Below are 26,688 nucleotides of genomic sequence, written 5' to 3' on the forward strand. Positions count from 1 at the left end.
AAGTTTCAGATGTCGCATTCCTTGTCGAGTCACTCTTGAATTCGAGACATCAGAAGCATCTTGCCTGGGCTAAAGACAAACAGGACTAGACTGCTGAGTGGTCCAAAGTTAAGATCTCTGATGAAAGTAAATTTTGCATTTCCTTTGGAAATCAAAGTCCCAGAGAGTCTGGAGGAAGAGACATGTTGTTTGAGGCCCAGTGTAAAGTTTCCACAGTCACTGATGGTTTGGGGTGCCATGTCATCTGCTGGTGTTGGTCCACTGTGTTTTCCGAAGTACAAGGACAAACACAGCCATCTACCATGAACTTTTAGAGCACTTCATACTTCCTGCTGCTGACCAACTTTATGGAGATGCAGATTTAATTTTCCAACAAGATTTAGCACCTACACACAGGCCTACAAACTCACCTGACCTTTGCCCCAACCTGGGCTCTCATAACACCAGAGCAGTGCCACAGCTCGTTGAGCCATAACAAAAACCAGGGAGACATGGATGTATGCAATAAATAAGCTCTTCATTGAGCATCAAACTTAAAATAAAGCAAATAAGCAGGTGGCCCCTGTGGCCGATCATCGCCGGAAGCTGGTGCTGAGAGCAGGGGAGTCCTGCAGAAGAAAAGCAAAGCAAAGCAACACAAAGCAAAAACCAAATAAAGTCGGGGTGGGCAGGCAAGTCAGAGAAGAGCCAGTCTGAAGAGCGGAGCTGGGCGGAGAGAACAGCTCAGCTCAAAGCCAGCTTCAACTCTGCTCCTCCAGTCCCTTCTCTCTCCTTCCCCCCCTTGGCACACTGGAGCAGGCTGCTTATATAGTCAAGATGCACTGGGCCCTAGCGCATCCTGGTGCCGCCCCTTCCGGTGTGCCTCGGGACAAAGAGCAATTAGTAAAATGACGGATCCCTCCATGTACGTCACACTGACTGTCACACTGCATTGCTGCAGTAATCCAGGCAAAAGGAGCCCCAACTAAGCACCAAGTGCTGTACATGCTCATGATTTTCAGTTGGTCAACATTTCTAAAATCCTTTTTTTGTATTGTCTTGAGTAATATTTTATCTTCCTGAGATACTGTATTTGAGTTTTTAATTAGCTGTGAGTTATAATCATCAACATTAAAAGAAATAACCATTTGAAAAATATAAATCTGTGTTATGAACGATTATAATATACAAGTTTCACTTTTTGACTGGAATTACTGATATATATCAGCTTTTTCATAATGTTCTAATTTTATGAGTATCTTGAAGATTGACACGAAGTCCATTCAGGTGTTGGGTTTCTGGTCAGCGTTTGAAGAACCTCTGAACACAGTTTATGATATTGGCTATAAATTGTCATTCATTATGTTAGAGCAGACCCCCTGTACAGGTTTTATGTACTTGGTTAAATTAACAACCGCAAAATGAAAGTAGCATCCTCGCTCAACAAAAATAAATTCAAGAAATGTGGCAGAGCAGAATAAATAAACCAACCAACCGGTTTTCCTTGCTGATTTATACTTACTGACCACAGTGGTACTTTTAGCTTGACTATATTACATTATAGTATGATAATGCAAAATTAGCCAAAAGCCATTTTATTTTGCTCATCTTCATGTCTATATTACATCAGTCTCCCTAGATCTATCAAACACTAGTACGTTTTGTGCGATTGAACAGAAATGCACTCCACACTTTTCAGGTTGCTTTTAATGACAAAAATGTAAAAAAAACAAAACAAAAAAAAACAACCCAGAAAAAAAATGCAGTAATGTGCTACTATCCAAATAAAATATATTAATTACAAGTTGTCAACGGGAAAAATCTTGTGCAGCTGAACGTCCACTTACGGCCACTAGATGTCAGTGTTTTAATTTCCAATAGATGGAAATGTGTTCAAATACTGTAGAAATGTTTTCCCCCCTGAAACTATGGGTGTCAGTGCCACTTTCTTAAGGTTGCAAGGTGAAGCCAGTGTGTCTTTTTTTTTTTTTCAAAGGTTTTGTTGGCTCTAGTGGCCTTTATGTTGCCAGACTGGGAATCAAACCTGTGACCACCACCACGAGGACCAAGGCCTCAATACCTGGGTCATGCTTTGCCCCAGCACCACCATAGCACCCCAGAAGCCACTGTGTCTTAGTTGGAAAACAGTCAAATACAAACTGCTGACTTCAGGTGATGTATTTAATACTAGAAACTAGATAGTGCTGATGTTAGGAATAACCAAACATTAGTCTTCAGGTGTTTTTCAGACCTCAAAACCACAAATTTACCAACAAGTCTGGAACCCTGACTGTAGTGTTGCCTAAATTTCCGCTATTACAGGTAATATTGCAACTTTAAACCTTCCAGGTTGTCTACATGTGAAGCGACAGCCAGATGCACTCAAACACACCTTCTGTCTCTCTGCTTCCGTTTTAGGTGAGGAGGCACATTGAGGGGTCTGCTTTCCCTCGTCATTGTCCGTCTTTCTGTCGGTTTCCTTCTTCCTCCTTGAGATGACGGTGTACCGCCTGATCCTCAGGTCTTTCAAGACAACACCATGGTTTTCCTGTGAACTAGAAGGAGACTGTCTAAGAGCAGAAAACTGCCGTCCTGTTTTTCCATCCTCCAGCTGTCCTTCGCGGGCCAACCGAGCTGCGGTCAGGAAAGAGTCTGATTGGCTTTGTGTTGATGGAGGAGGCCTTGGTTTGACTAATGTCAAGCTGTAGCCTTTTGGATCCCCGCTCCACTCCATCTTTCCTGCTGTTCAGGGCAAAGTCCTGTGGTGCTGAAGTCCAAGAAATGCTGCTTAGACAAAGAAGAAATTTACAGCTCAGCAGGTAACGCTTAAACTTTTTCCTAGCAAAGCAAACCTTGTTCACTGTCTCTTGATAAAAGATTGGGAGTTTAATAGTCTAACTTTTATCTTATTTATAAATAAATATTTTCTCAAAACATCTCCTTAAGTTTTTTACCCAATGAAAAGTCCTCTGGGTCATCATCTTTTTTCTGATTGTTTTATCACTTCAATCCATTTTAACAACACATTGTGCTTCTAAAATACTTTCTAATTTTTGCATATTTTAGATACATGTTCTGTGTGATCTAATTGAAAAATATTGGTGTTGGTCTTCAATTTTTCTGTCTTTCTGGCCAAATTTTAATCCTGCAAAAGCTAAATTTCACATAGTGCCGTAACCTGCTGTTACTTTCTCCAATATTTGCAGCTATGCTTTAATTTTATTATTTGCAGTGTGCTTTTTACTTTTGTTTAGAACAACTCTCTCTATAATACTGTGTTTAGCAACATTTTCTAAAAGTAATGGTGTCCCAATTATTTAAGAATTAAGTTCTATGTTAACTTTCATCCACTAGGGGGAGACAAATTCCCTGGTATGCTGCATAAGAATCGAAGTAAAGCTTTCTACTGAATCTCTTACATAAGTGCAGGGAGTTTAAATCTTACCCTTTTTGTGGCTGCAGGTCCCTTATTTTGTGCGAAAAAAATCATTTAAAACACATTGAAAACTAAAGCATTGTTGAAAGCAAACGTTGAAATAATCTTTGCAGGAATTTCAATGTAACTTAATCTTATTTAAAAATAACTGACAGCTTAAAACTGTCCCTAATAACGTTTTATAGTCACAAAAGTCACTGTAGGTCTTAAAGAAATTATATTATATATTTATTAATATATTTTTGTAGGATTATTTTTTTCTGTTTTATGACTAAAGTAATAGTTTAAATGGGGACTTGATGGTAATAAGAGGATAAAGAAATGACTGCAAACTAACAGGTTCAATCCATAAAAGCCCCGTCCTGCAACGTATAGAACTTTTAGGGGTAAAGTGATGCCCAGGGTTTATTTAGTGTCAGACTTTGCCTGCACACAGAGCAGTCACTAAGCTTTTGTCTTAGAAGGGAAATGTTGCAACTCTTTTCTGCATGAAGAACAAAAAGTTTGTCCTCAATGTTTCTCAGGTTAAAAGGACTCAGATAGACAGCTGTTCAACATATCCAGGTACAGCTGTGCTCAGTTCATGTTCATTCTTGAGTTTGAAAATTTGATGAATTGGGTTTTAGGATGGCCATTCTGGTGAGAAGCTTAATATCCTGGAGAAAGCCTGGAGTTTAGCTGCTGCTCCTCATTGGAAAGGCTCAGTGAAAGGTGGCTCATGCGTTTCTCCTCCTGGAGGTTTCCTGGGACCCTCCCATTCGGAGGAGTCTTTGGGTCAAACCCCAGAACTCAGTGTTCCTTCTGACCTGATATCAGCTTTAAATTGATCTCAGACTGAGATGTTGGGCTCATTGTTTCCTATCTACCTGTAAAAGACTAACCTATGTCAGAAGGTGAGGGTTTGGAGAGGACTTAAAAGCAAAGATTACTCAGGAAGAAGCTGGAAGAAAGATAAAATACTCTCTACTGAAACTGATTGCAAGGACTCAAATAAAGGCAGAATGTAGGGACTGTATGGAAGGAGCACTTAAACAAAATCACAGTGAGCTACGTTAAAGGAACCAGGAACAGAGTTAGAAATAAAGATCAAGAAATTCCTGAATATCAACCATGTTTAAAGAGAGCTTAATCTGTGTCTCTCTTAAACAATTGCTTTGAACCAAAACACCATTCAGCTGGTATGCGGATGTCAGCATTTTTTCAGCCAACCACAAAGCAAGAGACATCTTCATTTGCAAGAAAGACCGGATTTTGCTCTGCTTTTTAATCTCAATCGCCTATTGTCTCCTTGTTTCAACATCCAAAAGAAATATGGATGGTATTTTCAGTGAGTGTTAGTCATCTTTTTAACAGCTGATTGGAGTTTTATTGCAGACCCCAGCACACACGCACACGCACACACACACACACACACACACACACGCACACACACACACACACACACACACACACACGCACACACACACACACACACACACACACACACACACACACACACGCACACACACACACACACACACACACACACACACACACACACACACACACGCACACACACGCACATTTTCTTATCATAAAAGGAAGAAATCAAAAACATAAAACAAACCTTTAAACTAGAATTATGTCCACTTCTTTTTTTCTGAATTTATCTCCATTTCTTTTAGCAGAGCCAGAAAAAATGAAGTTAGAAATAAAACGCTTAGCTGCTGCATGCATCATTTCATTGAAACTTACTTGATTTCAGTTGATTTCTGATCAGGATCTCTCGTTGCGTGGACTGTGACTTCTGCTCTGGTTCACTTCTAGCTCTCTGCTCACAACCAGGCGTCAGCTGCCTGGTCTTTCTGTACACAGTTCAGTAGGTTCATCTGTGGTGGATTCAACAGGCTGGCTGCTGAACATGTGGCCTGATTGTGTGTGTATGAGAGAGAGAGAGTGTGCGTTTTTAGTGACGACACTTCCCAACATTACTTTGTGGAAAAAAAATGTAACAGATTTAGGACACTGTGTGATGCACGTACAGCGTAATGACTTTCAGACATCCAGAACTTGCCCCAGTTTCCATCATCCTCCTGTGTTCAGTACATTGCAACATCTTGATACAATTTGCTATTGTACAACTGTTTTACAGCCTTCTCTTGCTGTGTTGCCATCTGCTTTTCATTTCAAAGTCCCGTTGGCTGCTTAGAGAAGTCGATAGCTGCTGAGTCAAACCATTGGGTAAAGAATGTTAACTTGTCAGCAACTTAGAGCTGAACGTTCATGACCTAAATTTAAGCTTCTGACAAGAAAGTTGTATAGAAACATGATTGTCAGTAATTATTCACTCAGTGACAGTTGGTATTAATTCTTGTTCCTTGTGGAAATCATTCTGTTTTAATCTCTAAGATTTTTCCTTTTATTTATTTTATTTTTTTCTTTTATACTTTTTGAAAAAACTTAAATTGCCAACAAGTGTTTTTGATAGCTGCCTTTGAAATCTCTGTGGACTGACCCACTTTTCTTCACAGAACTGTTTTAATTTAACACTCAAGGATTTTTCATGGAGAAATGGTCTCTTTAAAGTCATTCCACAGAATTTAAACTTTGACTAGGACACTTCAAAATTGTCTTTTTTTAACAATTCTGAGGTAAACTCGCTGGTATGCTCTGGGTCATTGTTGCTATTGCGTGAACTTGGTGTGCTTACGCTTATATTATATTATATTATATTATATTATATTATATTATATTATATTATATTATATTATATTATATTATATTATATTATATTGACACGTAGTGACAGTAAGGGCCTGTGGTTATGTGTTAGCAGAAATATTAAGTTGTATATCACCAGCACAATGCAATTCTGAATTAATATGAGCTAAAGAAAGCATGCAGGTAATATAAATCACATAAACCCTGAGGAACAACACAAAGCAACTCATTACTAAAACGTAATGTTTTCTCACCAAAATATCACTTGAGATGTAGACAGGAGGGGCAAAATAGCAGAAAATGTTAATTCCGTTAATCCAACTATTACTGTCAACTGGTCTAAGGTAAATATGCACTTAGTTGCACAGATAAAATTCAGAATTATTACTCAACAAACAATCACTCAAAAATCAACTGCACATGACATGGACTTTAAATTAAAACATGGTTTTTACATTTTGAACAGTTAAGATGTGTTCGGTCTAAAACAGAGCTCTTTAAAATCATTTTATCTTATTTCCAGCTACTGCATGAATCTTGTTTAACCCTTTGTTTTTCTTCAGCATGACATGGAAGCAAGTCCGGATTGTAGTCCACCACGTTGTATGCACTGCACTGTTTGCAGGTGTTGCACATGTAACCCTGCAATATTTAAAGAGTACACCAAATCATTTCATCACTGACCCCGAAAAGCCATTCTCACATGGTGAGCAGAAGCTGCCCCTCTCCTCTCTCTGGAGTAAAGTTCACAGACTGGAAGTTACAACAGGATGAGACTCTCTCTTATCGTGGCCATCAGCTGAGGTCACAGGCAGAGGGAGAGTGTCAAAAAGCAGATGGTGCTGTCAGCATAGTACAGTACCTCCATATCTACTGCTGACACAACTAGAAGAACATAAAACTGCACTTTATTTAGCTATCTGAGTAAAACTTGTATTCTAGCTTCATGTTGACGAAGTAAAATTCTGTCCAAAGCCTTTTATCTGTATTTGTAGGGGTTAAGGTGAATATGCATTTAGTTGCATATTCACCTTAACCCTTTTTGGGACTATATGGATTGAAATCCACTAATACATAAGACCCCAAGTACACCTCAATACACATTAATACACACAGTGAAAACTGTCCTACAGGGTGTCTTTATATCCTTACAAAGTCTTAAATTGATGTATCTAAAAATTAAGGACTTGAAATGTCTTAAATTCATTGAAAAAAGAAAAAGTTGACCTTGAACATGTTAATCATAGACCTTAAATTTAGTTGTGGTAGGACTATTTAGTCTAATATTTTCTGTGTAGTTTCCATTTGTTGTGCAAGATTTCACTATTGTGCAAAACCTTTGAGTTGCATGCAGACATCTTCATGTTTTCTGTGACTCAAGGTGATTGCAGCTACTGCTAACTAGCTGCTAATACACACAGCAAGGGTAAAGCTTATTTATGTCCATCATGGGTAAGTGCAAATTTATCACCAGTTGGCTGGGTGATTTCATCTTAGCCATTGGCTCATTTCTGTTGCCAACACATACTATTTATTTATTTGCAATTTTCTTTTGTACGTTTCTGTCGCAACAGAGGTCTTAAATTTAATTTATAATGGTTGTAGAAAGGTCTTAAACCTATAGAAACCCTGGTCTCACCACCACCACAGAAGCTAATATCTCTACAGTCTTATCTTTACTCTTAGTGGTACAGTCAAGGAAATAAATGGTGCGCCTGGATTGGCTGGTTTGCAAACACCGGCCAATAGTCTGTCAGGTAGCATTAGGAACAGGCATCTCAGCTTTCCAATCTGCATTTACTTTTGAATAATTTCATGAATAGGTACATTTTTCATAAAAAAGTTAGTTACGTTTCACCTCCAAATTCCTTTAGCTAGGCAGATCACATGCGCCATTTTCTTACTCAAACCAGACGATTGTGAACAAACAATAATTGCTAATTAATAATGCTAAGTAATTGGCAAATAACGAGCCAAATTCAAATCAAAGTCAATTCTAACTGACACTGTTTAGAATTGTGTCTAAACAGTGTTTAGACACTGTTTAGACACATTGCTTGTTTTCTTGTTTTTAAAAACCTGTTTGAAATAAATAAATATAATTTAAAAAATCAGTAAATTGGTGAATTTGTGAATAAGCGTTGGTCCACTGTACTAGTAGATTCAAAATAATTCTGAGTCCTTGTTGCTGAGGTTTACAGCTGGCTTCCTGTTATCCGTGGTGGCACAGCTTCTCGCCTTATCGCTGTGGCTGAGCTCAGGCCTCCTGCTCAGAATGACCTGCTGCATGTATCTGTGCATTTTATCCATGATCTTAATCACATTTCATTTCGTTTGTAGCAGCACTCAAGTGTCGAGAAGAGAAGGACGAGTGGAAGTTTGCTTCAAATTCCAGGAATCCAGATGTTAGTTTACACATGGAAAAGCAGAAAAAAAAGCACAGTGCAAATTTTTTTTTTTTTTTTACATCTGCATAGATATTGTGATTACTGTAGGTACTGTAGTTAAAACTTTCTGCATAATAAAACACGGAAGAGCGCCACTTTTCTGGATAATCTCTTTCTGTATTTTTCTGTAGTTTTTCTTTAGGGAAAAAATACAAGCAAAGCAGAAATGAGTCAAGGATAAAAATGACTACTGTGCAAATTATTGATGCTGGTAAAATGACTGAAGTACTGCTTTCTGACTTTCATCTTTAAATAAACACATCACCTGCGGCAGACTGGCGACCTGTCCGGTGTGACCCCGCCTCTCGCCCGGAACGTTAGCTGGAGATGGGCACCAGAAACCCTCCTGACCCCACTAAGGGACAAGGGTGTAAAGAAAATGGATGGATGGATGGATGAACACATCACTTGAGTTTTTCTTCTCAATGTTCCAGTCTGTAGCTGTCACTGGCTGTGTGATAAGACGCCATCAGTGTCAAACAGGAATGAATGCAGGTAGTTTCTGTTGATACACAGATGTAAATCTCACTTTTGTCTTTAGTTGCTTTTCTTTATGTCAGTGTCATCTGACGTATTCTCCGTGGCTCTAGATGACAGCTGGTCTTTTATGCTCTCTGATTTCCATCAGCAGTTTTCAGGTTTGCCCACTGAAGGATCTGTGTGTTTTTGTCTGAGCATTGTTCTCTAATGTTCACAGCGGACTTGATGTGGTCGGAGGTTTGTGGCATGTGCTGCGTCACGTTAAGAGGACTCCGGATGGAAACAGTTCAATGGCGGGAGAGGTCTTTAAGGGCTGGTTGTGATAAAGTATGTGATTTTTCCCAGCCTTCCTCAGATTTTTCAGACATGAAAAAACATATTCACTTGTCAGTATTACATTTGTAGGATTGTAAAAAAGTGGATCACCCAAAATATCCATATCAGGTATCGAATCTATACTAGTGTGGTAAAATCGATGATTTTGTTGATACCCTCTTGAAGATTTCATTTTGTATTGTAGTTTCTCAAATCCTCCTCAAAAGATTTTCTTTTGATTCGCTCTCAGACAACACTTTGCCTGTAAAAATAGGAATAACAAAAAAACAAGTTAAAACTATTCTAGTACCTTTTCTTTTTTATATTGCCAATATGGCTCACCATCTGGTGTACCATGGATTTTTGGGTGTCAGGAACACTTAGAAGTTTTCTTTTCTATTTCTAACACTATAAGGAAATCTGTAAATGGAACTAAATATTTTTATTATTGTTATTATTAAGTATTATTCTTTTATCATGCTCTTCGTGTTTGGATGGGTTATGAAATAAAAAGTATCAGCTTTTTGCAATATGGTGGCTGTTTATGGTTGTGGTGACAGAAGAGTTGCTGGGTGTTGACATGCTGCTCTATAGGAAAAATTGCTTTTCCATTTCCATATGAAAGAGAGTTTTTGTGAATTTTTGTGATCTCTTTTCTTTCACTTATTTAAATAAAACAAAATCAGTAAAACTACTACTCATGGTTGTTTATTATTATTGTAGCATCAGTTTTGGTAAAATGTCTCTCATGATTCACTCCGATGTTGCCCTGCGACAGACTGGTGACCTGTCCAGGGTGACCCCGCCTCTCGCCCGGAACGTTAGCTGGAGATGGGCACCAGCACCTCCTGACCCCACAGAGGGACAAGGGTGTAAGAAAATGGATGGATGGATGGATGGATGGATGGATGGATGGATGGATGGATGGATGGATGGATGGATGGATGGATGGATGGATGGATGGATGGATGGATGGATTCACTCCGATAAAATGGTTTTGGCCTCGGAGGTGGAAAGTTCATTCACAACTCATCTTTGCAGGTTTCCTGTTTATTTTATGATGTTTCGCTGTTACTTAACCAGCAAACATTGACTGAGATTCTCTCTCTGCCAAAAAGATGCTTGGAAATAATTTATTTTTCTCGCTGACAATCCAGTTCAATACACTATAAAGTAAAAAGAAATTCTTTCCAGACGTTTTGGTGGATCAGAAAAGCCGAACTACACCAGACTTAGAACCTGACATGGCTCAACACCCACTACTTCTTGCCAGAAGTTAAAAACAAACACTTTGTTTCTGAAGGATGAAAAAAAGATTACCTGAAGGAACCGGTGTGTCTGGTTGGTTTGCTTCTCCATCCTGGAACTTACTGCTGATCTCACTCAAGTCCAAGCTATTCAAAGCACAGATCAGCTGTGAGAAGGCCTCAACCCAGAGCTCAGGCACAACAGGTGAGACATCAAACCTTCTGATTAGTTGGTGCAACAACAACCTAAATATTATACTGTCTTATTATGGAAACGTTCACTTAACTTGTTAAAAGAAAAATGACATACCTAGCATGTGCTTCCTTTTATTCATGTAAATATACACAGGATTGTTTTTCTTCCTGTAGGTTATCTAAAGGTTTAAAATATCAGTGTGGCAATTAGATATGGTGATGCACTGTAAAATCCAACTTGCTGAATTGCTTCTAATATTACATTTTGTTGTCCCCTTTAAAACTAAATCACATTTATTTCAAAATCCTACTGTTGAAACTTTTTGTTGGTGTTTAAGCGGCCACTTACATAGAAAGTGAAAGCAAAGAGCATTCCTTTGGGTAGTTATGCAACAACTACACAAAATTATTCATAACTTTGGGTAGTTATGAACAGCTTCATAACTACCAAAATATGTCTTTGGGTGCATGAAGTCTAAAATATGTTTTTTTCCTCTCATCTTTTAGACTTTATCATGACAACAACAATAGTAATTCAGCAACCGCCACCTACACAAGTGGTCGAAGTCATGAACCCACGGGAGTGGAGTACGGGATTGTTTGATTGTCTCAATGATTTAAAAACATGTAAGTAACGTTGCCGAGATTAAGACATTAAAAACAGATTCAGATACTTTCTCATTGACAGGTTTCTATAGCAACGGCTTAACAATATTTCATAATTGTGTATTTTTCTCTATGTTATTTTTTTCTCCCTTGAAGGCTGTTTTGCGTACTGGTGTTTCCCCTGCTTCGCATGCAAAACCTCTAAAGACTACGGTGAGCATCTCTGTCTCCCCCTGCTGGATTGTTTTGGTTGGTGCGTCCCACCCATCACCTTGGCTATGAGGGTCTCCTTGCGACACCGCTATGGCATCGACGTAAGTTGTCAGTTGAAAAATAAACAAATGGGTTATTCTGTTTCCTTCATACTATTAATACTGTTCAAAAAAGCATTTATTGAAATTCAAAGCGCTTTGATCCTCAGGGCTCCCTTTCTGATGACTGCGTGCTGTCCAGCTTCTGTACCGTGTGCGTCTGGTGTCAGATGGCCAGGGAGATAGAAAAGAGGAATGCCCCGGTCATGATCGCAGCCAAAACCGCATAACCCCAAAACCACCACCTGGGCTGATACGTGTTCTGGTGCTGGCGATGCTGAAGAATATCTGTAACTCTAAATCAGCAGAGAACCTTAATGATGCAGCTATGTGAGCCATATGATCTTGATTTAAACTTTACGAATGAAGGCCAATGGATTTGGATGAAATCAACAGTTAACATTGTTTTCTGGGGTTTTGTTTGTATAACTAAATTAGAATTGTATCAGTTTTTATGTATTCTTTGTAGAATAAGGTATAAGAATAAGAATATAAGAATAAAGAAACAACACACTAACTCTTAGTAATTCTTACTTGCTCGTAAGTAACAATTACTCTCACAAGCCATTCTTATGAGAACAAGCCATTCTTATGAGAATTACTTATGACTCATAAAAATCATGAGAATCATTATATATATATATATATATATATATATATATATATATATATATATATATATATATATATATATATATATATATATATATATATATATATATATATATATATATATATATATATAATCATAAGAAGGGATTTTTGTATGTATTTAGGTTTAACCTGCCAAAATCACACTAAATACTTGTGGAAGCACTATGAAGAAAATAATATTCAGTTGGAAAAATGTATATTTATTTCTGATTTATATTACTGTTTTTATTGTCTTGCTGTTTCCAGTCACTAGAGGTCCCTATTGTCCACCTTCTCCTAAGCCTCAGTACTTGCTACCTCCTTTTTTTTTACCTCAACCTGCAACATATGTCTTGACTAATTTTTTCCAATAAAGGTAAAATAAATAACTAAAATCAAATTGTGGACTGTATTTCTTTTACTTTGAAGGCACGTTTGATAAATTACCAACATGGATGTAATACATCCAGGTTAGTGAGATGTTGAGGTATGGACGCCTTTTACAAGTTACACACCATGGTTTAAAATACGTCTTAAATTCATTGGGATAAAAAGCTTACCATAAATACGGTTATCACATGTCCTAAATTTTGTTGTGGCAGAACTATTTAATGTAATATTGTCTGTGTAATTTCCTTTTTTCTCGTGGAACTTCACTGTTGCACAAAACTTTGAGTCATGCGCAGATATCTTCACTTTGTACTGTGACTTGAGGCGCTTGCGAATAACTGCTAAGTCCTGCAAGGGTGAAGCTCCATCCATCCATCCATTTTCTGCCGCTTATCCGGGGTCGGGTCGCGGGGGCAGCAGCTTCAGAAGGGAGGCCCAGACTTCCATCTCCCCAGCCACTTCTTCCAGCTCCTCTGGGGGAACCCCAAGGCGTTCCCAGGCCAGCCGAGAGACGTAATCCCTCCAGCGTGTCCTGGGTCTTCCCCGAGGCCTCCTCCCGGAGGGACGTGCCCGGAACACCTCACCAGCAGGAGGCATCCTTACCCGAGCCACCTCAACTGGCTCCTCTCGACGTGGAGGAGCAGCGGCTCTACTCTGAGTCTCCACCCTGTTCCACCCTGCGGAGGAAACCCATTTCTGCCGCTTGTATCCGTGATCTCGTTCTTTCGGTCATGACCCTAGTTGTCCACCTTCTCCTCAGCCAACCTCCTCAGTACCTGTCCTTGTTATATTTTATTTAACCTGCAATATATCTTGAAAATATTGTCCAAAAATGTAAAATAATTTTTTCATTTATTTACTTGATTTATTACATTTATTACTTTACTTGAAAAATGAGATCCACGAGTTTCTTTAATGAAGATACTGATGACATAATTGTAAAACTCGTCCATGTTGACCTTCAGTTTATTGATTCTTTCCCTCTATTGAGAAGAGATCCAGAGATGAAAGTCTTCCCTGCATACCTTTGTTAAAAAAATCACTGCTGTCTGAGATCCAGCATAACAGCAAACATTAAAAACAAAACAGCTTCTTCAATGAAGAACCACCACAAAACCAGTCCTCCCTTTGTGCCGTTCAGACTGAAAAGCCTGAACATTTCTTTTGTTCTTTTCTTTCCCAGAGGTCAGTTGTTAGTAACTACAAACAAGCTCCAACTCGTCTTCAATTGAAAGCTGAGAATATAGTTTTAGGTGAATCATTGCTGCCTTCTTGCTAGCGATCTTGTGTTCAAAGTGAATAATTACAGAAGCAGCAATAGCTTCTGAGTCAACCTAAAAGGCAGGATAATGGTTTGTTACAGAAGCTTTAACAAACTTAAACAAATCCTTAGTTTAATGTTAGTCAGCTATGCAATGTAATGAATGTTAATGATCCATTTTGTGATTAAAAAGTTGACTAATTCTACTTTTTACAAATATGAGCATGATTAAACTCTGACTCCCTCACAAAAACATGACTATTAGGTTGATTGGTCTCTCTAGATGGCCCTTTGGTATGAGTGTGAGTGAGTACGGTTGTCTTGTGAAAACATGTTTAAGTGTTAGCCTAGCCAAAAATCTTGAGCCAGGTCCAACTCAGAAGCTGTTCACAGGTGCTCTCAATGCAGTCTCACTCAACCTGATTTATTAAGCAGAAAACTCAAGTCTCATGATATGCAAGCCAACCCTCCTAAAACTCCTAAAACACTTGCAAGTGTAAGTGACTCAGAGGGCATAAAAAGATACATTGACAACTTTTCTGATTTTACTGTGTAAAAATAACTTTATTTTTACTTTGGTTGATTATCTTTGTATAAACAAATGTTCATAAAAAAGTTGGCAACAAATGTATGAGAAAATAAAAAAATGAGTACACGGGCCCATGTGTGTGTTTTGTTTGTACACTCGTGTTCGATGGCCAAACACTGACTTCTCAAAATCCTGTTTCCTTACACAAAAGTCCTAAAGTAAAAATTGATTTTGGAACTACTGGTCAAAGAAGCAAAGAAGGGAAGACAGATGAATGAATAGAAATCTGATACACATGGGAAAGAAACATTTTCATCTAACTTCTGGATTTTAGCCGTCAGTTGGGTCTCAAAAAATTATTTGAAGTTCACTTACAGACAGAGGGGCAGCAGCTATTTACATTTACTCAGTTTACTTGAGCACGTTTTTGGGCCAGATGTATTTTTTGAAGTAGTTTTCATACAACCTAGTAAAATGACTTGAGTTATTATGAAATATTAACTACTGTCACTTAAATAAAATGTCTGGGTATATAACTGAATGAAGAGCAAATGTATTTGAACCAAAAATGCATCAGACACACATCTACAGTTTATGCTGAAGTGAGACCTCTTGTTTATACCCCAGCTTTGTTGTACTCATGACATTTTCTGTGCTCTGAACCTGTTGTGTCTTATGTAGGTGAAGTCAATCTGCAGAATCTTTTCTCAGAATTCTGACTTTGACCTTCTGAGGTCAAAGTCTGAGGTCAAGAGTCAGAATTCTGAGAAAAAACATCAGACATTTTCTTCCAGCTGCCCTAATTATCTAGTTATTTTAATTGTTATACTATTTATTTGTATTAATTTAATTCTTTTTAGTCTTCAAATTGCCAGAATTTGCACATACATTTATGTATTTGTCTGTCTCATGTCCGTTTTACATCCTTTTAAATATTAAATTCAATGTTATGATCAGTTATTTAATACCTGAGGAGTAATTTCTCCAAATAGGTTTTTACTTCTGCTTCAGTAATTTATTAGACAGATACTTTTTTACTTTTACTTGAGTATCTTAACATATTTGCAACTCTTATTTCAGTACAATTGGTTTACTCTATTCTGAATACAGCCCATCCTATTTATTATCCATCCACACAGTAGACAATGCTTTTAACTCAAGAAACTTCATGAAAGTTTCAGAGTGGCAGCATTTTTTCCACCTCATGCTCTGACGTGCTGAGAGGCTGAGTTGCCCAACCCTGCCATGGCTTATGAGAAATAGGAAGGGGACGAAGGATAGCTCGTACAGGAACAACCAGTATGTCCAGTTTGCTCTCTGAGGAGGTGTGATGACATGTGGTTCTGCCAGACTCAAGGTACTTCATTCTAGAGCCAGGATCAGCTGCGTCCGGACCCAAAACTCAGCTATCAACCACAAAAAGGTGAGACAGTCAGATTTAAATGTTTGTACATACGCCTGTCACAATAAATCCATTAATCGCATGATAAATTAATACAAACTTGATCATTTCCATTAGCATGATATATTGTTTTTTTTCTTTTCTCTGTCTTTTTACCAAGAACTGGATGACACAAGTCTTCAGTCTGGTGGTTTGGTCTCAACTAGAACTTTTTATTGAAGGACAATTTTGTTTACCGAGACTTTATAATTCATTTTATTTGTTGTTTCTTTTGTTTTGATTATTTTGGATATGTAATACGTCTTCCAGCTCCAGTTTATTAGAATGTAAAGTTTATTGAAGTTTGTTAATGTGTTACATTACTGCGCCATTGTCATTATATTACTTGAAAATGATCTCAAACCAACAATATTATCGTTTATCACAATAACTTCTGGGACAATTTATCATCCAGCAAAATTTTTTAACATGAGAGGCCTAATTGTCCATCACTTATTTTAATTTTAAATATATAAGTTAAAGCTATATTATTTCTTAAATACATATGTAAAGGAAAAAAGATTTACAAATGCTTATGAGGCATTTGAAAGATTAAATCAGTAATTTTCTTGAAAATAAGCCAACAAGTTGTTTAGGTTTTTACCTAGGAGTTATGCAAAAAAAAAAAAATTACATTTATTAGGGGGGAAAAAAGATTTTTATTGGGCAATTTTGATGTCTCTGTCTGTTGACTGTCAGTTTGTTTTCTATACAAGACAATGATTTTAACTGATGATAAGCATGAAATTATGATCAAACGTTTGGTCAACTTTAATGGATTGGTTTGTTTCAGGCTGAAACTAAAACACTTTTTAGATAGAAAAGAAGATTACTTACAATCCACTTAAATGCTTTGTTTTATATATGTGATAACATCTTTCACCCTGTAGACTTTATCATGGAAAAAATCGTGATCCACCAGCCTCATCCAGACCCAGTGGATGTCCCAAATGCTCATGAGTGGGGGAGTGGCATCTGTGGCTTCATGGAAGACACGAAATCATGTAAGAGGGTGAACACCTTCATAAATGTACTGTAACTTCATCAAAAGCTCGTTCTGTAAAAACAACCAATTAATTGCCGAAAAGAAAGGAGATGACACCACAGCAAAAGTATGTCCTGAATGCAGTTTTAGAGGAACTATGTGAGGGTTGATGGAAATCAGATGACTTCCAGAACATCTCCATTCCTTACTAATAATAACAACAACATGCCATGTTATTGTTTTTGAACATTGGTATCAATCATCTGTGAGTTCATCATCGTGAGCCTTTTTCATGTTTTTATTGCCCCCTCAGGCTGTCTTGGCTTCTGGTGCTGCCCCTGCTTTGCCTGCATGACTTCCAAAAAATATGGCGAGTGTCTCTGTCTCCCCTTGCTGGAATTCTTTAGAGGTTGGTTGTCACCCGTCACCATGTCCATGAGGACCAGCATGAGAGAGCGCTACAACATCGAGGTACATGACAAAAATGTATTCCTTCATTCAGTTGGAAATAATTTGGGGCTGGATTGTTGTTAGTCCCTCATAAAACAAAAATGAAGCGTGAAAAATCATATTTCCAAGTTAATCAATGTAAGTTTTTTAGTAGTAGTAGTGACCTTTGTTTACAATAATAAGACAGAATGTGAGCACAGAGTAACAGGAAATAGACATGCAGCTAAAATATCCAACAACTTCTAACTGGTTGAGCCACCATTGGCATTAAGCAATGGAGGATTCTGTGGAGGAATTTTGACCCAAACGTCTTCAAAGCGTAGTTTTAATTCCACCCTCTCAATTGGTTCTGACAGATGTTGACCAAGCCACTCTTAAGCCTTATTTTATACTTTTTAAGCCATTCAGAGCTGGACTATTCTTTCTTAAAGGTCACTAGCTGATAGCCAGATTCAAGATTTCATTCTGGAGAACTTATGTCAGTTTTGGTTTGCAGTGCTTCAGGTTTGGCTCTGGGTTTTTCTGTGAACTCTTTGATGAGTCATTCATGTTTTCTTGGAGTAAGTTTGGTCCAACTTTCATTTTGTCTCCGTGTGAGGATCATGCCTCTCGATGTGGTTCACCAGAGTCCCAGAAATGACCTTGTAAGTTTCTCTAGACCAAGGACAGCAACCATTACAATCCAAAGAGACATTTTGGCCCTCAGTCCAGTTAAATGAAGATTGTTTATGGCCACAAATGTTACATGACCTTTTGAAAAAAGGAAAACTGATCTGAAAAACCTGCCGTAGGCAATGTGTTGTCATCTTTAAAGAACCACAGTTTTATGACTATTTAGAGGGTTGAAAATAAAGTAAAGTGGAAACATTTGCAAAAAGAGTATGCGTACATTCAATTATATGGGATGTTAATATTTGTGGAAAGATGTAAAAATAATCTTCCAGTTTCCGATATTATATTAAGAGAAACAGATCTAAATATGTTATTTGCACTTTTAATATAATTTTTTTTGTGGAACATCGATGCAATTATTCCATGAAAAAACTGAAAAACTGCTAAGACCTGCACATATGATTATTTGAAACATTAGTTTGTTCTTTATTATTTTTAGCCAGTTAAGAGCCATTGTGGGAGATCATAAAGACGCTTGCAAGAGCCGTTTGTTTCTCATCTGGTTTTGAATTTCTTTAGATGACATTTTGCTCTTAGCATTCTCCATGTCGTCATTCTCCAGATGAGGAGATTTCTTAACTCTGCAGTAATCAGGAATGGAATTGGCTTTGAGTTAAACAGTTTACTTGAGTTTACTCCATTTATCTTTGTCTAATTTAAAACTTTTCTTAATTTACACAAATGATCACCAAAATAACTTTCCTATGTAACAGATTCAGCTAAAGGTCTGAGTTTCTAGCTCTAACTTGATCAAATGAATCTGTCTGATTCACAGGGCTCCATTGCGAACGACTGTGTGTGCGCCACCTTCTGCACGCCTTGTGTTTGGTGTCAGATATCCAGAGAGATACAGAGAAGGAAGCGCGACGTCGTCTTGGTCAACGCAAAAACCGTATGAGCTCATTCTGATCGTCGGAGCTTCCATGTTTAAATGATGTGTAGAGATCTAGAATGTACTAAATGTGTAAAAGCTGAATTGTGAAGATATGTTGATTTATGACACAGTGAAGAGTGAAGGATTCTAGTTTTATATTTTTATGTCAGAAAACATTTGCCTTTTTTTTTTACACCCGGATTTGTGTTTTAACTTTGTTCTGATATAATCAGGGTATGAAAATTGTACAATATCTAAGGATGACTTGTAATTATTCAGTTTAAATGTAAATTGTGCTCTGTTATTTGTTTAGTTGGAAGTTAGGAAGACACAATAAAGAAAAAGCATCATAATCCAAATGTCTGCGCTTAGTCAAATACAACTCCTACGTATAATGGAAGTTTTTATGTTGCTATAAATTACCAGAGGTGGGTAGAGTCGACAAAAATGTTACTTAAGAGTAAATAAAAGTAAAAGAAAACGTCCAAGAAATTATTCAACAAAGAGTAAACAAATCTTTTCATTGTAAAATATTAAATCAGTTATTTGTGAATTCTGGTATTTCAAAGACTAAAATGAAAAGCTATGACAAATAAATAACAATCACAAAAGTAATTTTAAGAACAAGAAACACTTCCAGATATATTTTTTCAATGTAAAACTTAAAACACAAATGACTCAACAGGCTCAGCAAATGAATCGCAGATGGAAAATCCCATTAGAATAACAAAGCTGGTGTACAAACAAGAGGTCTCACTTTACCGTGATCTGTAAGTCTGTGTCTCACCCGTTTTTGTTTAAAACATGTTTTTTCCCCCTTCATTTAATGAAGTGAGTGTTCTGAAAATGTCCTGAAATAAGAGTAGCAATACTTCAAAATACTATTGGTCAAATAAAATTAAAAAGTACAGGACAGTAAAACTACTAATAAAAGTAAAGTGTTTCCTAAAAATTACTTTAGTAAATGCAATTGAACTGAATTGCAACCTCTCCTCTCCTCTCCTCTCCTCTCCTCTCCTCTCCTCTCCTCTCCTCTCCTCTCCTCTCCTCTCCTCTCCTCTCCTCTCCTCTCCTCTCCTCCTCTACTCCTCTCCTCTCCTCTCCTCCCCTCTCCTCTCCTCTCCTCTCCTCTCCTCTCCTCTCCTCTCCTCTCCTCTCCTCTCCTCTCTATATTACAAATCTGCAGCATTCAGTAAAAAAAACCCAACAACCTTTGTTTTATCAAACTGGATGATTTTTGTTTCTCAATAAACCTGGACGCGCAAGATCAGCATGAAACAGATAATGGTTATTTTATCTACAAAACTGAAATATTTTCCAGTGGTAAACCTGACATAGTGAGACATAGGGGAAGAGAAAAAATACTGAAAGACCACATTGACCGGAACACTACATCACAGTGGCCAAGGGTCAAAGTTCAGGAAATTTCAACTTTGACCTGCTTTAGCATATGCTCCACAGATCTGCACACAACTCAGCAACACATTCAATATGAAAGTTTTGTAAAGTTATTAGTAAAAGCATTAAAAAGTTATTAGTAAAATCCGAATGAATAAAATTAAGCTTATTTATTCCTTGAAATATGACCTCTGAACGGCTCAAAACTTGGACACAAAACTCAGAATTAAGCTCATTTAATGTTGTGAGGTTACAGAGAACTTTTTCTCTAATTACTCATGTTTATTTCAAACAAGTAATCATATGTTTTTTCTTGATATGTATTTATTTTGGACCAATTTCTCCTTATCCGAGAAATTGGAAAAGGAGATAACCCAGGGATAACTCAGGGTTTTAGGAGATAACCCTGATAGTTATCTCCTTAAATTCTACTTTTCTTCCAGTTGGAAGTAACGGTAATGTAAAGTTAATTTGCCCTGGGGAAAGATCATTTTGGGATGACTGTATTTGTTTTGAGTGAGGTACGACAGCCACCAGATGGAGCCGTTGCCTTTTGAGTTTGTTTCTCATAGGTGAGGTCATTGTGGGACATGCTGGGTCAGACTGGTGTATTCATCAGGCATAAAAATCTGTAATTTGGAGAAAGTTTTTTTTTTTTTTTTTTAATACATAGTTTATTACTTACATATTACTCAGTTGTTTATAACATAAACAACTAGGCTCATTGTCATGGGATCTTAATAAACCAATTCAAATATAGTGATTCTAATATTTTGATTTGTCATAGTTCAGTGGTTCTTAACCTGGGTTCGCTCGAACCCCAGGGGTTCGATGAGTTGGTCTCAGGGGTTCGGCGGAGCCTCTGCCGCCGAGGTAAAGACACACTTGTGTAAAGTCGTGATGACGCGCCGCTTTGCGATCACTTACAGCAGAGGATCACGTTATATTTCTTAGCCAATCAGAGCTGCGGAGGAGCCCTGATTGAAGGAGCTCCTCTCAGCATGGATTTGAACTTGTGTCTTTAATTACTTCAGCAAAACTCACAGTTTTTACCAAATACTATAGTCTAAATCTGCTCCTTAGTCGCATCTTTTCGGGGTTGTTACTGCCTCTAGTGGTGTGGGGGTGGTAACACAGCTAATATAATTATATTACTAAATCAGAATACCGCAAAGTATTTTGTGTGTCGGGGTGGGGGGTTGGAATAAGAAGGGTTCGGTGAATGCGCAAATGCACCTGGGGGGTTCGGTACCTCAAAAAAGGTTAAGAACCACTGTCATAGATTATTTTCTAGACATTTTAAGATTTAGTAAATATTTGGTAACAGTTTATTTGATGTGGTGCTCATGAGACTTACATGACACTGTCATAAATATGATATAACACCTGTTATGAACATGAAGGAGTCTTTATGAATGTCTGACTGTTGTCATGAAGCGTTATTAAATAATGACATTTTTCATGCAAAGTTGCTCTAAAAGTTACATTGAAAGTTCATTAAAAGTCCCAACTTTACATTAAAGAGACATTACTTACAAAAGAACACAAAATTGGCACTTCTAATGGACTTTTAATGACACTTTTAAGGCAACTTTGCATTAAAAGTGTAATTATTTACCAAATGACACTTCATGACAATTGTCAGACATTCATAAAGACTTCTACATGTTCATAACAGGTGTTATGTCATGTTTATGACAGTGTCATATCAGTCTTATGCACACCTAGTCAAATAAAGTGTCACTGATTATTTTTATGGATTAAAAAAAAAATCAAAAACCAATTCACAACAAAATTTGCTTCCGTCCCATCCAGTAATACAGGCAGATATTTAAAACAATATAAATTGATCCAATTTATCAAATAATGCAGACAAGTTTGGTTTATTATTAAAATTTCAAAATGTGTTGTATCCAAAGGAAACCCAGTCAACTGCATAGAGTCACTTCTCCTGGACTAGCTTTAGTGGCAGTAGTCTGTCTTGTATTTATTTTTGCCTTGAGTTGCTCTGCATTAAGCTCATGGAGACAATCCCACACAGTTTCCAGCCTATTTCCTACCCATATGGACCCCACATGTAAATGTTGGGTGGGTCTTGTCTGGACTGGGAAGGCCTTGGGATCCCCCAGGACGAGTTCCGAGTCTTACTAATGAGACGGAGGTCTTGGTTTCCCTTTTGGAACGGCTAGAGAGCCTGTCTAATCATTGAAAGTGTTGAAAAAATACACTTTGTAGGATGTTTTGGATGAAACTGCATACGATAAATCAAGAAACATTACCCTAGTTACTGAGCAGGGGGTATGTTGATTCAGTATCAACTATAAAATTTCTTGTGGTGAAGACGGAGCCTTGGTTTTTCACCTCTCAGTATTCCGAATTCCTTCTGTTAACGGGAAGTAAGCTCCAGACAGGTTAAACTTCTTCTGTTGAGTGGTAAACTTTTGTTGTCATAATCATGTCATATTTTATCCAGCTGCTCCCAGTAAACCTCCCTACTCCTTTGGTCAGCTTTGTGCTCCTACGGAGGGAATCCTTCCCCGCTGTTGGAACACTTGGCTCTGGTGTTCAATGTGAATTGCTCAGTGGGTTGTTTTTAATGGGATTATAATGACAGTTATGGTTTGCAAGAATTGATGTTTGTGACTTTTATGAGGTGTGATCAAAGGGGCGTGTCCCGGCGGCTCATAAAGGCTGCAGGAATGTTAATTGGTCGAAGTTATTGCTGCCCTCTTTGTTCTGTACTTTCATACTGGGCTTCTGTTGTGCCCGTTAAAGGCCAAAGAACTGATTTAAAATCTGTGACTTTAACCCCCAGCCCTCCATCTCCACACAAACCATCCTCCTCCCTCCTCCACACATATGCACACAGTTTATCCCACCCATACAAAACCTTTACCCTGGTCACCTTCTGCAATTTTCTTCTTCCATTCTCTCGTTTTTCTTGCTTTCTTTCTCTCATGCTCATGTTTAGGCTTTGTTTGAAGCTTTAAACCTATCCATCCATCTATTGTCTATACCCGCTTATCCTTGCAGGGTCATGGGGATTTGGTATTTATCTCCAGTGATCACTGGGTGAGAGGCGGGATACATCCTGCACAGGTAGCTAGTCCTTCCCAGGGCAACACAGAGACAGACAGGAAGGAAAAAACTTGCACATACTCACCCCAAAGACCAATTTCGAGAGACCAATTCATCTTAAAAGGGACTCATGATTCCAATTTCACATTTTGCACATATTTAGTCTTCCGTTTGGGTCTTCACTGCTTGTAAAAACAACCAAAGTACTTAAAAAAACACCCAGCCATTTATTGGCAATAAGTAAATGTTTTTTGGAGTCTGGAAAAGCCTCCTGAATATTAAGTCACAATCAACGGGCACTGTGTCATTACCTAGCAACTCCAGCCTAGCCTAGCCTGTCATCTAGCAACCCAAGCAGAGTTCCAGCACCTTTGGTAAGCTGGTTTTATCACTGTCTTGCAGTTACTCAATACTCAAATGAGATTTTGCAAAACGTTTTTTTTTTTTACTTTTACCTGAGTAATTTCTATGAAGTGCTACTTTTTAATCCTACTTCAGTTCAATGTTTGGGTATCCCACCCAGCTCTGGTGAAATGACATTGAAGGGCTTTAAAAATGCTTGACAGACCACTAAAAGGCAGCTATATGACATCAAAAGAAATGCACAAAAGCTCACTGGTGTAGACTCTGACTCTGCCCTTCATTAAACTGAACCATCTCAGCTCAATTACTGCAGCAACATTCTCTACAGTAGTGGTCCCACATATCCAAATGCTTCATTACATCCTTTTTAAGACAAGTTTGCTGCAACAGGGAAATGCCTAAAACATACAGGACCGTGGACCCTGAGTACCTGACCTGGAGACCACCGTCTGCTGGATGCACACTTCCCACTGCCATGCAAATCTGAAGACAATACTGCTTCAGGTCAAATTCCTTGGAAGCTCAACATCTTTGGCACTCCCTATACGACCTTCACCAAGTATCTGGAAATTAGCTTCATCCAGTCAGCAGAGGCAATAATTAGCCGACTTCCTCCAACAGGTGTTGGAGACATTTAATCAGAATAGGTTTCAGGCTCCAAACATCCAAAAATATGTCTTGAACAGGTTCAGATGGGTCTATGGGCTATACAGAATATGTTTATTATATTTATTGCACAAAATCATAATGAGATTTTAGTCTTGTGTTAGTTCTGTTATTCTCATTATTTGTGCTTTGGATGTGTTTAGTTGGATTGTTATTTCTTTTTACTGATCAAGTTTTCTTTCCTCTTTCATTCTATTTGTTTTGTTTGTTTTTCTTCTTACTTTCAAATAAATTTGTTTAATGGGAACATTTAACAAACTGGGAACAAAAATTTCAAAAAAAACATTCATTTTCCAATAATACATTTTGTTGTTAGGATGAGGTGGGTTTCTTTTTTTACCATATTGAAATCGGTTTATTGCAAAACTGCAATGGAAACACTTATTTGCATTATACTAGTCATGTGATCAACATGTTGCTACTGGCACAAACCACAAAGTAGAAAATTACAGGAAGTAGTTGGAGAATAATGAGGATGATGGCGAGGCTTGCTTTTGAACCATCTATTGTGTGAACAAAAATATTCACATGGGACTTTTATTATTTGATGGACAAACCACAATTGCAAAATTTTATCTTTTCAACATTAAAGGAATATTGACAAAGCTTTGCGCACGTTTGTAATGGAAACACAGCTAGTGCCTGGTGTTTACCCATATGATAACATCTTAACATGCATTTTTGATTAAAAACTATTCGTTCTTCATTTGGTGACATTTCTCACTGTGGTTACAGTCTCCAGGACTTGTACTCAAGTAAGAGTTGCAACACTTTCTTTGTTCCAGAATGCTGTTATAATGTCACCTCTAATTAATTGTTGGATGCTGTGTTGATGGGCCTGAGATGGACACCGGAGGTCACATGATGGATTTGAACCTGGAGAAGCTGGAATCTGCCTAAAGCCGCCAAGCGCCGTCCTGTCAGTTGTGTGGTTTTCGCCCTGACAGATGCAGATGTGGACTATCTGCCAGCGTCTCCATAATTTCCTTGGGAAGTGTTCCTTTTAAAAGACAAGGTTGGAGTTGCCAGGGAGTTGGCTGAGATAACGGCTCAGGTTAAGATGAGGGAGGAGGGGGAGGCGCAGTCCAACACGCTATCAGACGATGGGCCTCTGAGCAAACAAACAGCGCTGACCTTTAAAAACAACGGCAGCAGGGAGCAGCTGATAGGGAGAGACGGATGGGAAGAAGTTGGTGATGCTGCAGCATGTATGTGTGTGCATGTCAATGAATGTGTTATGGGAGGAGGGAACAGGGGCCAAAGGTGCTTGCAGGGCAGAGATTATCTGAAATGTCACCATGTTGATTAAAATGTGGGTGTATATGTTTGATTGGTGATTTTTCTTTTCATTTGTAGAGTTGGATCCCTAAACAGTTAAATGAGAAGAGGGGCAAAGACTATAAAGACCCCCAGCATGTGGCCAATATGAGTTTTTATATTGGCACAGAATTGGATTGACCAGTTAGGGCAGGAAATATACAGATGCTGTCTTAATGCGTTTAGAAAATATATTTTTCTCCTTCTCAGAGTCTCTACCTCCCTGGAATCTTTTGCCTCATTACAACTCAAAATTTCTGTATGTTTCTGTTTGATTTTACTGTGCACATCAACACAAAGAAAGGCATAATTGTGAAATGGAAGGAAAAGGATGCAAAAATAAACTTAAAAAGTGGGGTTTGCATTTACAGTCGGCCTTTCTGAGTCAATATTTTGCTGCAACCACAGCTGTAAATCTTTTAGGTCATACCTCTGGAAGATTTGCACATGTCGAGACTAAAGTCATGACCAATTCTTTGTCACAGAAAAACTCAAGCTCAGTCATTTTGGATGGAGAGCACCAATTTTCATTTTTAGTGTCTGATTTTCAGTCATATTATGTTTTGAAATATGATCCCCTGCCCTATTTTCAGACCTTTTGAAATTATTTTTCTAAGTTCTAATAAAGTTCCGACTATCCTGTGTAAAAGCATTCACACAGTAAAACACAATGATTTTCTGTGGGGACAATGTTTCCTGGTTCAAATTCAAATCAAAAATACATTATTGAGCTTGAAGAGAAACTGAATTTTGTAGCTCATGTTATACAATTTCCTTCATAGATACTTTATAGATGTCTTATGAATTAAACCTCCATGTGGAATCCATTGCTATTGAGAAAAATTTAAATAGGCCACCAGATTCTGAATACAGTCATATTCTACCTAGTCTTTTGACAGTTTCTACATTTTCCCA

General features: G+C 37.9%; 2 protein-coding genes and 1 long non-coding RNA gene across 3 annotated transcripts; 2 read left to right on the plus strand and 1 right to left on the minus strand.

The window, feature by feature from the left end:
* Positions 1-1,976: 1,976 nt before the first annotated feature.
* LOC145554828 (uncharacterized) lies at positions 1,977-5,546 on the minus strand. Its single transcript, XR_014090841.1, has 2 exons — positions 5,150-5,546; positions 1,977-2,763 (listed from the first exon to the last, which is right to left on the minus strand). It is a non-coding gene; the product is annotated as an uncharacterized LOC145554828 (long non-coding RNA).
* A 5,100-nt stretch (positions 5,547-10,646) lies between these two features.
* LOC103476258 (cornifelin homolog B-like) lies at positions 10,647-12,233 on the plus strand. The gene is made up of 4 exons (XM_008428464.2): positions 10,647-10,809; positions 11,307-11,426; positions 11,562-11,719; positions 11,827-12,233. The coding sequence occupies exons 1-4, from the start codon at positions 10,662-10,664 to the stop codon at positions 11,944-11,946; spliced, it is 546 nt and encodes a 181-aa protein (XP_008426686.2). The 5' UTR covers positions 10,647-10,661; the 3' UTR covers positions 11,947-12,233.
* Positions 12,234-15,838: 3,605 nt separating this feature from the next.
* LOC103476257 (cornifelin homolog B-like) lies at positions 15,839-19,304 on the plus strand. Its single transcript, XM_008428462.2, has 4 exons — positions 15,839-15,952; positions 16,861-16,974; positions 17,269-17,426; positions 18,853-19,304. Exons 2-4 carry the CDS (start codon positions 16,869-16,871, stop codon positions 18,973-18,975), a joined length of 387 nt encoding a protein of 128 aa, XP_008426684.1. The 5' UTR covers positions 15,839-15,952; positions 16,861-16,868; the 3' UTR covers positions 18,976-19,304.
* Positions 19,305-26,688: the final 7,384 nt, after the last annotated feature.

This window comes from Poecilia reticulata, chromosome 14 (assembly GCF_904066995.2).
Source record: "Poecilia reticulata chromosome 14, P_reticulata-male-v2, whole genome shotgun sequence".
In the NCBI taxonomy this organism is placed as follows: domain Eukaryota; kingdom Metazoa; phylum Chordata; class Actinopteri; order Cyprinodontiformes; family Poeciliidae; genus Poecilia; species Poecilia reticulata.

Excerpts from the sequence above, each read along its gene's own strand:
- LOC103476258 (XM_008428464.2), top strand. The coding sequence starts at position 10,662 with ATGAAAAAAAGATTACCTGAAGGAACCGGTGTGTCTGGTTGGTTTGCT. Across the intron at positions 11,427-11,561 it reads TCTCAATGATTTAAAAACAT|GCTGTTTTGCGTACTGGTGT; the intron begins GTAAGTAACGTT and ends TCTCCCTTGAAG. Across the intron at positions 11,720-11,826 it reads GACACCGCTATGGCATCGAC|GGCTCCCTTTCTGATGACTG; the intron begins GTAAGTTGTCAG and ends TTTGATCCTCAG.
- LOC103476257 (XM_008428462.2), top strand. The coding sequence starts at position 16,869 with ATGGAAAAAATCGTGATCCACCAGCCTCATCCAGACCCAGTGGATGTC. Across the intron at positions 16,975-17,268 it reads CATGGAAGACACGAAATCAT|GCTGTCTTGGCTTCTGGTGC; the intron begins GTAAGAGGGTGA and ends TTGCCCCCTCAG. Across the intron at positions 17,427-18,852 it reads GAGAGCGCTACAACATCGAG|GGCTCCATTGCGAACGACTG; the intron begins GTACATGACAAA and ends TCTGATTCACAG.